This window comes from Elgaria multicarinata, chromosome 3, assembly GCF_023053635.1.
Source record: "Elgaria multicarinata webbii isolate HBS135686 ecotype San Diego chromosome 3, rElgMul1.1.pri, whole genome shotgun sequence".
Lineage (NCBI taxonomy): Eukaryota > Metazoa > Chordata > Lepidosauria > Squamata > Anguidae > Elgaria > Elgaria multicarinata.
The window spans coordinates 165,975,903-165,988,223 of NC_086173.1; the positions used below are offsets into that span (position 1 = coordinate 165,975,903).

At 43.0% G+C, this 12,321-nt stretch overlaps 1 protein-coding gene across 1 annotated transcript in view; it reads left to right on the forward strand.

Moving 5' to 3' along the window:
* LOC134395747 (uncharacterized) overlaps window positions 1-12,321 on the forward strand; it is a gene marked incomplete at its 5' end in the record, with an annotated part of 275,440 nt that overhangs the window by 45,835 nt on the left and 217,284 nt on the right. The window contains 1 exon segment of the mRNA XM_063121910.1: window positions 5,568-7,124. Coding sequence (XP_062977980.1) covers window positions 5,568-7,124 — 1,557 coding nt within the window.

Genomic DNA, 12,321 nt, shown 5'->3' on the forward strand with positions numbered 1-12,321 from the left:
AGCTAACACTGGATGGTTAAAATATGCAGTTCCCTACCAGAGGATGTAGTGATGGCCACCAATTAAGATGGTTTAAAATGGGGGTTAGACAAAATCCTGTAGGAGAAGGCTGTGGATGGCTACTAGTCCTGATGGCTATATCCTACCTCCGGGTGATGGACCACTGTGGGGAGAGAATGCTGGACTAGATGGAACCTTGTTCTGATCCAGAATGGCTCTTCTTAGTTTCTCAGGATGACAGGAGAACTGAATGGGTTTGTGAAGTTCTGGGGAAGGAGGGAATCCTTCTTCAACTGCTGTCAGAGTCCTCCCAACAGAAGAGTAATAGCATTTGTAGACACCAACCTCTCATGTTTACAGTGGAAAATGCTGGATATCAGAGAATGTCTGGGAGGTTCTGTCTTTCCTTTTGGCTGGTGTTCTAGCACTTTGCTTATAGAATCATAAAATCATAGAATAGCAGAGTTGGAAGGGGCCTACAAGGCCATCGAGTCCAACCCCCTGCGCAATGCAGGAATCCACCCTAAAGCATCCCTGACAGATGGTTGTCCAGCTGCCTCTTGAATGCCTCTGGTGTGGGAGAGCCCACAACCTCCCTAGGTAACTGATTCCATTGTCGCACTGCTCTAACAGTTAGGAAGATTTTCCTGATGTCTGGCTTCCTTTAACTTGAGCCCGTTATTCCGTGTCCTGCACTCTGGGAGGATCGAGAAGAGATCCTGGCCCTCCTCTGTGTGACAACCTTTTAAGGATTTGAAGAGTGCACTCATGTCTCCCCTCAATCTTCTCTTCTTCAGGTTAAACATGCCCAGTTCTTTCAGTCTCTCTTCATAGGGCTTTGTTTCCAGACCCCTGATCATCCTGGTTGCCCTCCTCTGAACACGCTCCAGCTTGTCTGCGTCCTTCTTGAATTGTGGAGCCCAGAACTGGACACAATACTCTAGATGAGGCCTAACCAGGGCCGAATAGAGAGGAACCAGGACCTCACGTGATTTGGAAGCGATACTTCTATTAATGTAGCCCAAAATAGCATTTGCCTTTCTTGCAGCCATATCGCACTGTTGGCTCCTATTCAGCTTGCGATCTACAACAATTCCAAGATCCTTCTCATTTGTAGTATTGCTGAGCCAAGTGTCCCCCATCTTGTAACTGTGCCTTTGGTTTCTATTTCCTAAATGTAGAACTTGGCATTTATCCCTATTAAATTTCATTCTGTTGTTTTCAGCCCAGCACTCCAGCCTATCCAGATCACTTTGAAGTTTGTTTCTGTCTTCCAGGGTATTAGCTATCCCACCCAATTTTGTGTCATCTGCAAATTTGATCAGCGTTCCCTGCACCTCCTCGTCCAAATCATTAATAAAAATGTTGAAGAGCACTGGGCCCAGGACTGAGCCCTGCGGCACCCCACTCGTTGCCTCTCCCCAGTTTGAGAAGGTTCCATTGATAAGTACTCTTTGAGTCCGATTCTGTAGCCAACTGTGAATCCACCTAATAGTTGTTCCATCTAGCCCACTTTTCACTAGTTTGTTTATCAGAATATCATGGGGCACTTTGTCAAAAGCTTTGCTGAAGTCAAGATATATGACGTCCACAGCATTCCCACAGTCCACAAGTAAGTAAGTAAAGAAAGTTTATTTGTGTAGCCGAGGCTATTACAAACATATATATAATCAAATAAAACAGAATAATCAAATATATTACAAATATATAAAATTCCATTACAAGGGAGGTTACCCGATCAAAAAAATGAGATCAAATTAGTCTGACAGGACTTGTTCCTGACAAATCCATGTTGGCTTCTAGCGATCACTGCATTGATTTCAAGGTATTTACAGATTGACTTCTTTATAATCTGCTCCAGAATTTTCCCAGGGATGGATGTCAGACTGACTGGTCTGTAGTTCCCAGGTTCCTCCTTTTTGCCCTTTTTGAAGATAGGGACAACGTTAGCCCTCCTCCAGTCGTCCGGCACCTCTCCCATTTTCAATGATTTTGCAAAGATAATAGACAAAGGTTCTGAGAGTTCTTATACCAGGGCTTAATTCTCAGCCCCCTGACAAAGACACAAGTTCCTGTGCTGTGTGGCTTTGATGGTAGATCAACTTTGTGAACCGCCCAGAGAGCTCCAGCTATTGGGCGGTATTTAAATGTAATAAATAAATAAATAAACAAACTTTAGAATGAGACCTGAAAGTCAAACCGATTGGGAAATGCTGCCCTCGGCCCTGACCTGACCCATTTCATTCCTTCCCACCTCCCCCTCCTCTGTCTGGGATCCTCCCTCCTGTAAACAAAGTAAGTTTAAGAAAACTTAAACTTTTGGAGCGAATGCACCTTTTGTGCTCACAGATGCGGGTTCTGGTGGTTCTTGTGGTCTTACCAATGTACAATAAATTACACGGACTCTTGATGGCATGAATCGCAAAAGCTGCATTCGCTGCAAAAGACTTCAGCCACGTCTGGACAAGCATTTTCTTGATATGGGCCATGATGACAAAGACCTGAGATTCTGGATTATTGAAAGGTTTCAAGAATATGGGACAAGAGTAGATCATCAACTATGAAGGAGGGAAATATTCTGGATTTTCACCTTAAGGACATTACAACCACAAGGACTCAAGGAAGAGTGTAATTGGAGGCCTTGGTTGTAATCCTGTTCTTCTATTTTAAAGTACAGCTCTATTGTATTCCTTTTCTGTCATTGTTTTGTCATTGTTTTGATATATATTTTCATTCTTATATGTAGTTAGTATTATTAGATTTGTATTAACTATGTTTTAAGCATCATATTAGTCCACTCAGTCCCTTTTAAGGGAGCATACAGGCCTGCTTGTGCTCTTCTTATGTTCTGATGATCACAGGAGAAATGAATGGATTTGTGAAGTTCTGGGGAAGGAGGGGATCCTACTTTAACAAGTGTCAGAGTCCTCCCAACAGAACAGGAATAGCATTTGTAGACACCCAAACTCCCAGTGTCTACAGTGGAAAATGCTGGATATCAGGGTTGAACTCTTAGCCCCCTGACAAAGACACAAGTTCCTGTGCTGTGTGGCTTGGATGGTAGATCAACTTTAGAATGGGACCTGAAAGAATCATAGAATAGCAGAGTTGGAAGGGGCCTACAAGGCCATCGAGTCCAACCCCCTGCGCAATGCAGGAATCCAGCCTAAAGCATCCCTGACAGATGGTTGTCCAGCTGCCTCTTGAATGCCTCTGGTGTGGGAGAGCCCACAACCTCCCTAGGTAACTGATTCCACCGTCGCACTGCTCTAACAGTTAGGAAGATTTTCCTGATGTCTGGCTTCCTTTAACTTGAGCCCGTTATTCCGTGTCCTGCACCCTGGGAGGATCGAGAAGACATCCTGGCCCTCCTCTGTGTGACAACCTTTTAAGGATTTGAAGAGTGCTATCATGTCTCCCCTCAATCTTCTCTTCTCCAGGTTCAAGTGAAAGGTAAAGCGATTGGGAAACGCTGCCCTTGGCCTTGACCTGAGCCGTTTCTTTCCTTCTCTAATCCCTCTTCTCTGCCTGGGATCCTCCCTCCTGCTCCAGGTCCAGGGGATGTTGGCCAGAGCACCCACAGATTTCCCTGAGGCAGAGAAGGCTCCACCGGGAAGCACACAGAGGCCACTGGACAGGTGGATCTTGCAGGAGGGGGACGGAGGACCCTCCTCACTGGGTAAGGATTCGTGGACGTATTTCCCCATGGTTTTCCTCCCTCAATTATGCCTGAAGTGCATGAGCTGTCTTAATGTTCTCCTTGAGCCTGATTTTGCTGGGGGAGATACTCAGAAAGGAAATGTTTAGTAATGTGGTTTGAGGGTATCAGACTCACTCTGGCCCGGTCTTACGCACTCAACAACTAAGGTCCTCCTCCAGGTGCCTACTCAGAGGGAACCTCAGAGGACGACAACAAGGGAGAGGCCTTCTCGGTGGTGGCCCCCCAACTGTGGAACTATCGCACTGACATTGTTATCTTTTCAGCGCCACATCAAGCAATATGTAATTAGCAATATGTAATTAATTAGCCTGGGTCTGTTTTTTTAGGGTCATAGTTTTAAAGCTTGTTATAGTAGTTTTATATGTATGTGTTTATTGTATGTTTTCGTAGTTTTAAATATTTGGATATTGTTTTTAAGTGCTTTGGCTATGGTGTGGTAAAGAAATGCAATAAATAAATAAACACTGAAAATAAACAATGAAAATGGGAATGCTTAAGAACGTTAACTTAACTTCTTTACCTTCCTCACAGGGAGCAAAACAACCTGCAGAGGAAGTGAACTGATCCTGGGGGGTCCTTCTGGGCCTCGTTCGCTTGGCGGTGGAGTGGAAGCGGTTTCTGCACAGCCTGGGCAGGTAGGAGAGTCCTGGGGGCCTCCGTCTCCTGCACATCTCTTTGGTCCTGGAAGAACCTGCCCCTTTAGCCTTTGCTCTTCTCCAAGATGGCTGCTAGGAAGGCCTTGAAGGTCACTCACAATGCTTTGGCATTCAGAAAGAGGACCTCACCAGCCTTGTCTTCATGGATTGCTACATAATGCTAAAAGAGAACATCATTTCTTCTTTTTCTTTCAGGGTCTGGTGACCTTTGAGGAGGTGGCCGTGCATTTCTCGGAGGAGGAGTGGGCTCTGCTGGACCCAGGCCAGAGGACTCTGCACAAAGAAGTCATGGAGGAGAATCGTGGGATCCTTTCCTCTCTGGGTAAGGAATGGGATTCCTCTGGGTAAGGCTCCCTCTCTGCCTTCTTGCCAGATCCTGGAAGGTGGAATTTCAGCTCATCTTTCTTTGTGTCCGTGCAGACTCTGAAGACCTGACAAAACATTGAGAAAAGCCCATTGATGGACTTGCTCTGTGGCAGAGATGGCTGCCAACCCATCTTACTTTGCTGATATAATAGCATCTGCGTAATATTGAAGATGTTACAGATATTATCTTAATGGTCTCCATGGAGGAGAGGAGAGTTCAGCCTTTTCAGAAGACAGCTCTGGACAGCTTGCTTTTCATTTTAAGATATAACTAGAGATTGAAAATAACCATTAGGGTTGAATTCCCACTTTCCAGTTCCCACTTAAATGATCAGCTAGGAGAAAATGGCAGATTTTAGGTGTATTTTATTTTTACATATTTTATGTTGTTCATTTATTTTCTCAACTACTTTATATGAGTTACTCCATATAAATGAAAGCATTGTATGGCAGTCTAGTTCTCAGTTCTATTGACCATCGGGATATCTAATATCTTTAGATGGATCTGCCTCACCAACGATTTTTTTTTATTTTATCCTGTGAATTAAATCAACAACCATTTGTTTTGTTCTAAGATTTCAAGATGATTTCTGTGTTTATACTTGCAGGTGATCACAGGGAGAGCAAGAAAAATGGCCAACAACAGAGAAGGAAGACTGAAACTGAAGAGAAGAGGGAAAACGAATCCATTTCTTTTGAAGGATCAGAAGTCTGTGAAACTCCAATACTAGAAGCACCAAGTAAAAAGAACATTTGTAAAAGGAAGAAACAGAGTAAAACCCAGAAGATTCATTCTAACAAATATCAAAGGTTTCAATGCTTAGTGTGTGAAAGAAACTTCACTTTCAACACACAACTTAACTTGCATCAACGAATTCACACTGGAGAAAAGCCCTATAAATGCTTTGAGTGTGGGAAGAGCTTTGCTCTCAGCTCACACCTTAAGCAGCATCAACGAATTCACACTGGGGAGAAGCCCTATAAATGCTTAGAGTGTGGGAAGAGCTTTGCTCACAGCTCACACCTTAAGCAGCATCAACGAATTCACACTGGGGAGAAGCCCTATAAATGCATAGAGTGTGGGAAGAGCTTTGCTCGCAGCTCACACCTTAAGCTGCATCAAACAATTCACACTGGGGAGAAGCCCTATAAATGCTTTGAGTGCGAGAAGAGCTTTGCTCAGAGCACACACCTTAAGTATCATCAAAGAATTCACACTGGGGAGAAGCCCTATAAATGCTTTGAGTGCGGGAAGAGCTTTCTTGAAAGCAGCAAACTTAAGCAGCATAAAAGAACTCACACTGGGGAGAAGCCCTATAAATGCTTTGAGTGCGGGAAGAGCTTTTCTGAAAGCAGCAAACTTAAGCAGCATAAAAGAACTCACACTGGGGAGAAGCCCTATAAATGCTTTGAGTGCGGGAAGAGCTTTGCTGACAGCAACAGCCTTAAGCGGCATAAAAGAACTCACACTGGGGAGAAGCCCTATAAATGCTTAGAGTGCGGGAAGAGCTTTGCTGACAGCAACAGCCTTAAGCGGCATCAAAGAGTTCACACTGGGGAGAAGCCCTATAAATGCTTTGAGTGCGGGAAGAGCTTTTCTGAAAGCATCAAACTTAAGCAGCATAAAAGAACTCACACTGGGGAGAAGTCCTATAAATGCTTTGAGTGCGGGAAGAGCTTTTCTGAAAGCAGCAACCTTAAGCAGCATCAAAGAACTCACACTGGGGAGAATCCCATTAAATGCTTAGAGTGTGGAAAGAGCTTTACTCAATACTCAAGCCTTAAGCAGCATCAAAGTATTCACACTGGGGAGAAGCCCTATAAATGCTTAGAGTGTGGGAAGAACTTTGCTCAGAGGTCACAGCTTAAGCAGCATCAAGTAATGCACACTGGGGAGAAGCCCTATAAATGCTTTGAGTGCGGGAAGAGCTTTGCTCGCAGAGAAACCCTTATGCTGCATCAAAGAATTCACACTGGGGAGAAGCCCTATAAATGCTTAGAGTGTGGGAAGGACTTTGCTCAGAGGTCACAGCTTAAGCAGCATCAAGTAATTCACACTGAGGAAAAGCCCTATAAATGCTTTGAGTGCGGGAAGAGCTTTCCTCGCAGAGATACCCTTATGCTGCATCAAACATTTCACACTGGGGAGAAGCCCTATAAATGCTTTGAATGTGAGAAGAGCTTTGCTCAGACCACACAGCTTAAGCGGCATCAAAGAATTCACACTGGGGAGAAGCCCTATAAATGCTTTGAGTGCGGGAAGAGCTTTTCTGAAAGCAGCAAACTTAAGCAGCATAAAAGAACTCACACTGGGGAGAAGCCCTATAAATGCTTTGAGTGCGGGAAGAGCTTTACTCAATGCTCAAGCCTTAAGCAGCATCAAAGAATTCACAGAGCACTGGGCCCAGGACTGATCCCTGCGGTACCCCACTCCTTACCTCCTTACCTCCTCTCAGATTGAGAAGGTACTGTTGATAAGCATTCTTTGAATCTGGCCAACTATGTAGCCATCTAATAGTTGTTCCATCTAGCCCACTTTTAGCTCTTTTGTTTATCGGAATATCATGGGGCACTTTGTCAAAAGCTTTGTTGGTCAAGATACATGATGTCCACAGCATTCCCACAGTCCACAAGGGAGGTTATCCGATCAAACAATAAGATCAGATTAGTCTGACAGGATTTGTTCTTGACAAATCCCTGTTGGCTTCTAGTAATTATTGCATTGTTTTCAAGGTGCTTCCAGATTAACGTCTTTAGAATCTGCTCCAGAATTTTCCCAGGGATGGATGTCAGACTGACTGGCCTGTCTTTTCCCAGGTTCCTCCTTTTTGCCCTGTTTGAAGAAGGGACAACGTTAGCCCTCCTCCAGACATACGGCCCCTCACCCGTCTTCCATGATTTCGCAAAGATAATAGACGGTGGTTCTGAGAGTTCTTCCGCTAGCTCCTTCATTACTCTAGGATGCAGTTCATCAGGCCCTGGAGATCTGATCTCATTCAAGGAAATTGGGTGTTCCTTGACCATTTGTTTATCAATCTCAGACTGCAATGCTGCCCCCTCAACTTGTGCTTCACTTTCTCCAGAGTGGTCATAGACCCGCTTTTGGGAAAAGACAGAGCCAAAGTAGAAATTCAGCACGTCAGGCTTTTCTTTGTCATCTGTTATCAATTACCCATCCTAGTCAAGCAGTTGAACCACCATTTCTTTCCTGTGTGTTTTACTGTTCATGTATCTGAAGACAGCCTTTTTATTGCTTTTAGCATCCCTTGCTAATCTCAGCTCATTCTCAGCTTTAGCCTTCCTGACGCCATTTCGGCACTTCTGTGCCACCTGTCTGTACTCTTCTTTTGTAGCCTGGCCTTCTTTCCACTTCCTGTATGTATCCCTTTTTTGTTTTCAGATCATCTCTAAGCTTTTTGTGGAGCCACATTGGTTTCTTCTGTTGTCTTCTATCTTTTTTTCCTTGTTGGAATGGTTTGTAATTGTGCTGTTAAAATTTCTTTTTAAAAATACTCCCACCCATCTTGGACTCCTTTTCTCATTAGGGTCACTTGCCATGGGACCTTGCTTATCATAGTTCTGAGTTTATTAAAATCAGCTTTCCTGAAATCCAGAGTATGTGTACAGCTGCACTCAGCTTTTGTCTCCTTTATAATCAAGAATTCAAGTACGAGGTGGTCGCTTTCCCCCCGAGTTCCCGTAACTGTTACTTTATCCACTAAGTCATCCCTATTGATCAATATCAAGTCAAGGATTGCTGATCCTCTAGTTCCTTCCTCCACTTTCTGTAGGAGGAAGTGATCGCCCACACTTTTGGCAGTATTTGTTTCCCAAAAGATATCGGGGTAACTGAAGTCCCCCATCATTACTACATCACACTTCCTTGAAACACTGGCAATTTGTTTTTCAAAAGTTTAGTCCTTGTCTTCTCCTTAATTGGGTGATCAGTAGTAGACTCCAATTATAATTTTCTTTTTAGTCCTCAGCACATTTCTTTTAACCTTGATTCTCTCGATGGGGCTCCCAGTCTGATCTGCCTGTATTTCTGTGCAGGGATAGGTATTTTTAACATATAGTGCAACTCCGCCTCCCTTTCGATTTCTTCTGCTCTTTTTGAACGAGTTACATTCTTCAATTGCTATATTCCAGTCATGGGAGTCATCCCACCAAGTTTCAGTTATACCTATCATGTTGTATTTGCCTTCATGTAATAAAAGTTCAAGTTCATTCCGTTTGTTTCCCACACTCTGGGCATTAGCATATAGGCATCGAAGACCATGTGCTTTATAGTCTGGCTTTGTTCCTATATTGTTTTGGACAATATTTTGGGGCACTATTGGAGCTGTTCTCTGCTTTAGGATGCATGGGCCTTCTTCTATTGTTGCCTTGAAGTTTACGTCTCCCAGCCCTATAAGATTCAGTTTAAAGCCCTCCTGATCAAGTTCTTTATGCTGTGGCCAAGCTTATTTGGGAACTATTCTTGACAAACATGAATTTTATGTTATTTCATAATAATTATGTTAAGGTTTGGAATGAAGTTAAAGGTTTTGCAAGATGGGAAAAGGTTCAACTGTCACTTTTGGGGAGAATTGCAACAATTAAAATGAATGTTTTGCCTAGAATGTTATTTTTGTTTCAAACAATACCCATTGTAACATTGGATTTACCATTTGAGCAGTGACAGAGAGAGATATCTATGTTTATACAGCAATCAAAAAACCCAAGAGTTAAAATTAAAATATTGCAGGATGCAAAAGAAAGAGGAGGGCTGGGCCTACCGGACCTCAAAGTGTATTTCTCGGACTGCTTTTTAATGTGGATGAAAGATTGGGTGTTGATGAAAAATAGGAGACTGTTGGAACTGGAAGGATTTGGATGGCATGGCTATTTGTGGTACGATAAAGCCAAGGTTAACGTAAACCAAGGTTCTGTCTTAAAATACCACTTTGGGTATCGGCCCAGGGGGGTATTCATAGAAGGGAATTGATAAATATGCCTAAATGGTTGACATATAATGATGTATTACAAATGTCACAAGATGAATATCTGTTAAAATCAAGGGAGGAACTGCTGAAAGATGGTCATAACTGTTTTGGTATGTACAAATTAGGTTTCCTTGTGCACAAGTCATGGAAAGGTTTAAAATAGACAAAAGAATGGTGGGTTTGAGCAATCAAAATCTGAATTTGAAATGATGTTATGTCAAAATAATGAACATGTTATCTCAAAGATACATACACTTTTATTAAAGTACGAGACGGAGGATGATCAGGTAAAAGACTATGATAAAATGGGCTCAAAACTTTGGATACAACGTTTCAATGGAACAGTGGGAGAATATGGGGTGGAAAGGTTTGAAATTTACATTATGTTCAAGACTTAAAGAGTATTTTTTAATATGATGTACAGATGGTATATGTCTCCTGTAAAGTTGGCTGAAATGTACAAGAGTCCCTCGGGAAACTGTTGGAAATTAGGAGAAGGAGGAAACTTTTATCATCGTTGGTGGACTTGTAAAAAAGCCAAAGCATTCTGGATACAAACACACTCTTGAATTCAAAAAAATGAATGGATATTGAAGATGTTGGAGTTGGCGGAGATGGCAAAACTCACATCGATAACGAGAGAAAAGTCCACATCCACGTTTATATCTGAATGGAAACCTCTGATAACATTTTTGCAAGAAACCGAGAGAAACGATGTATTTGTCTGTGGAGATATAGTTAAGATAGAAGAATTATTACTATTATTATTATTTATTTATATAGCACCATCAATGTACATGGTGCTGTACAGATTACACAGTAAATAGCAAGACCCTGCCGCATAGGCTTATTGTTTACTGTGTTAAATATAATGGAGGAACGAGAAAAGATAGTTCGCTTTTCTGATATGAAGAAAGCCGAAAGTACACCTTAACCTTAGATGATTTTTTTATTGTATTTTTGTTTGTACTCTTTGTAATGTTCTTGTGGTATGGATGTGTGTCATGTTTGAAATAATAAAAAAGAATTATGCTGGGAAGACATGTTTTCTGTGAATTTGAGCAAAAATAAATAGGAGGCAGTAGTTTTTAAATGACTAATATATATTAGGGTCCTGGAAGCACACAACTACCGAAACCACTAGTGAAGAGAGATGATTAAGAAGAAACCCATTTATGGTTTGGGTAGTTGTGTGCTTTCCGGCACCTTATATATATCAGTCTGTGCCTTTGGGGACAGTACTGTACGGATGCCACGGGGAAGAATTTATTAAATAGCGCCCGCCTTGCCTTGCCTCACTGGTCACCACCACTACCACCACCTCGCCCCATGCTGCTGCTGCCACTACTGCTGCCGCACAGCCTCTCCCACAGGGATTGTCCATCCGGGCGCAAATATTCCCCAGCCAGGCTAATGGCAAATGCGATCTGTGCACTTTCCTGGAGTCCAGAAAACGTGCAGCCTGCTCCCCCACACCCCCCACGCTATTCCCAGAGGTTTTAAAATAAATTGAAAATTCCCCCCGGAGCCCCCCAGAGGGTATGAAAACCCGGAGATTCTGGGGGAAACTGGCCAGGTGTTTACCAGAGTTGCACTCCTGGAACAATCCTCATGGCCATGGGGACTCACAGCGTCAGGCAAAGTTTATTCCTCCTAGATCAGCAGGCAAATGCTTAAGCCAGGACTACTCAGACAGCTTTGGAAGGTGCTGGCTCCAGGGAAAGTTCCTTCCCCACAGTCGGACATGCTGTGGGGACTTTTCTTCCACATTTTCAGCACTCCATGCTTGTGTGAATTTTCTATGGGTCATCAAGGTTGATTGTTGAAATACTCTACTCCAATTGTATTCATTCTTCTGGGAGTCTTTTAAAACTGAAGGATCTGCTCTACTGAAAGGTGTTACTATTAGAATTTACTGGACTCTTCCTCATGTGTGACCTTCAAAGCGATTTCAAGCCTTTGCTATGATGGACCCTCACTGCACAGTTTGAGCGCTGATGGAGTTTCTGCCTGCATGAATTCTTTGATGCGATTTAAGATGTGTTGCATGACTACAAAGTAAATAATACTACCACTACAATGCCAAACAATGCAACACAAGAAGATAATTAATCAAAATAAATAAAATTAAAAGTCAGAAATATAAAATCAAATTACACTAAATAAAACCTAAGTGCAGCTGACTGAAAGACAAGGACTGTGCTATGTTTTCTCTGTGGGCAACTATGGATTTGCTATGGGCAAATGCTTTCATTGGCTTTATTATGTCCTGCTTTTGTGGATGAAAGGAGCCCTGCTGTTCACATCCTAAGAGTGGGTGGAAATCATTGTTCGCTTCTGTCCCTGTTTGGGGTTCAAATGCAAGGAACAGAGGGGGCTTAGAACGGAGCCATGGGATGCATTGGGAGAGAAACCCTGGTTCATCAGAAGACCTCTTATTTCCTGGAGGGCCGAAGGTTTTCCTGCCTTGAGCCTGAGATGGATTCAGACCTGCTCTCAAAGCAGGGGTCCAGGTGTGGAACAAGAGGCCACCATGAGAAGAAGTTGCCGTGTGTGTTTTACTCCTCAAGGCTAGTGGCTCCGTGGATCCAGA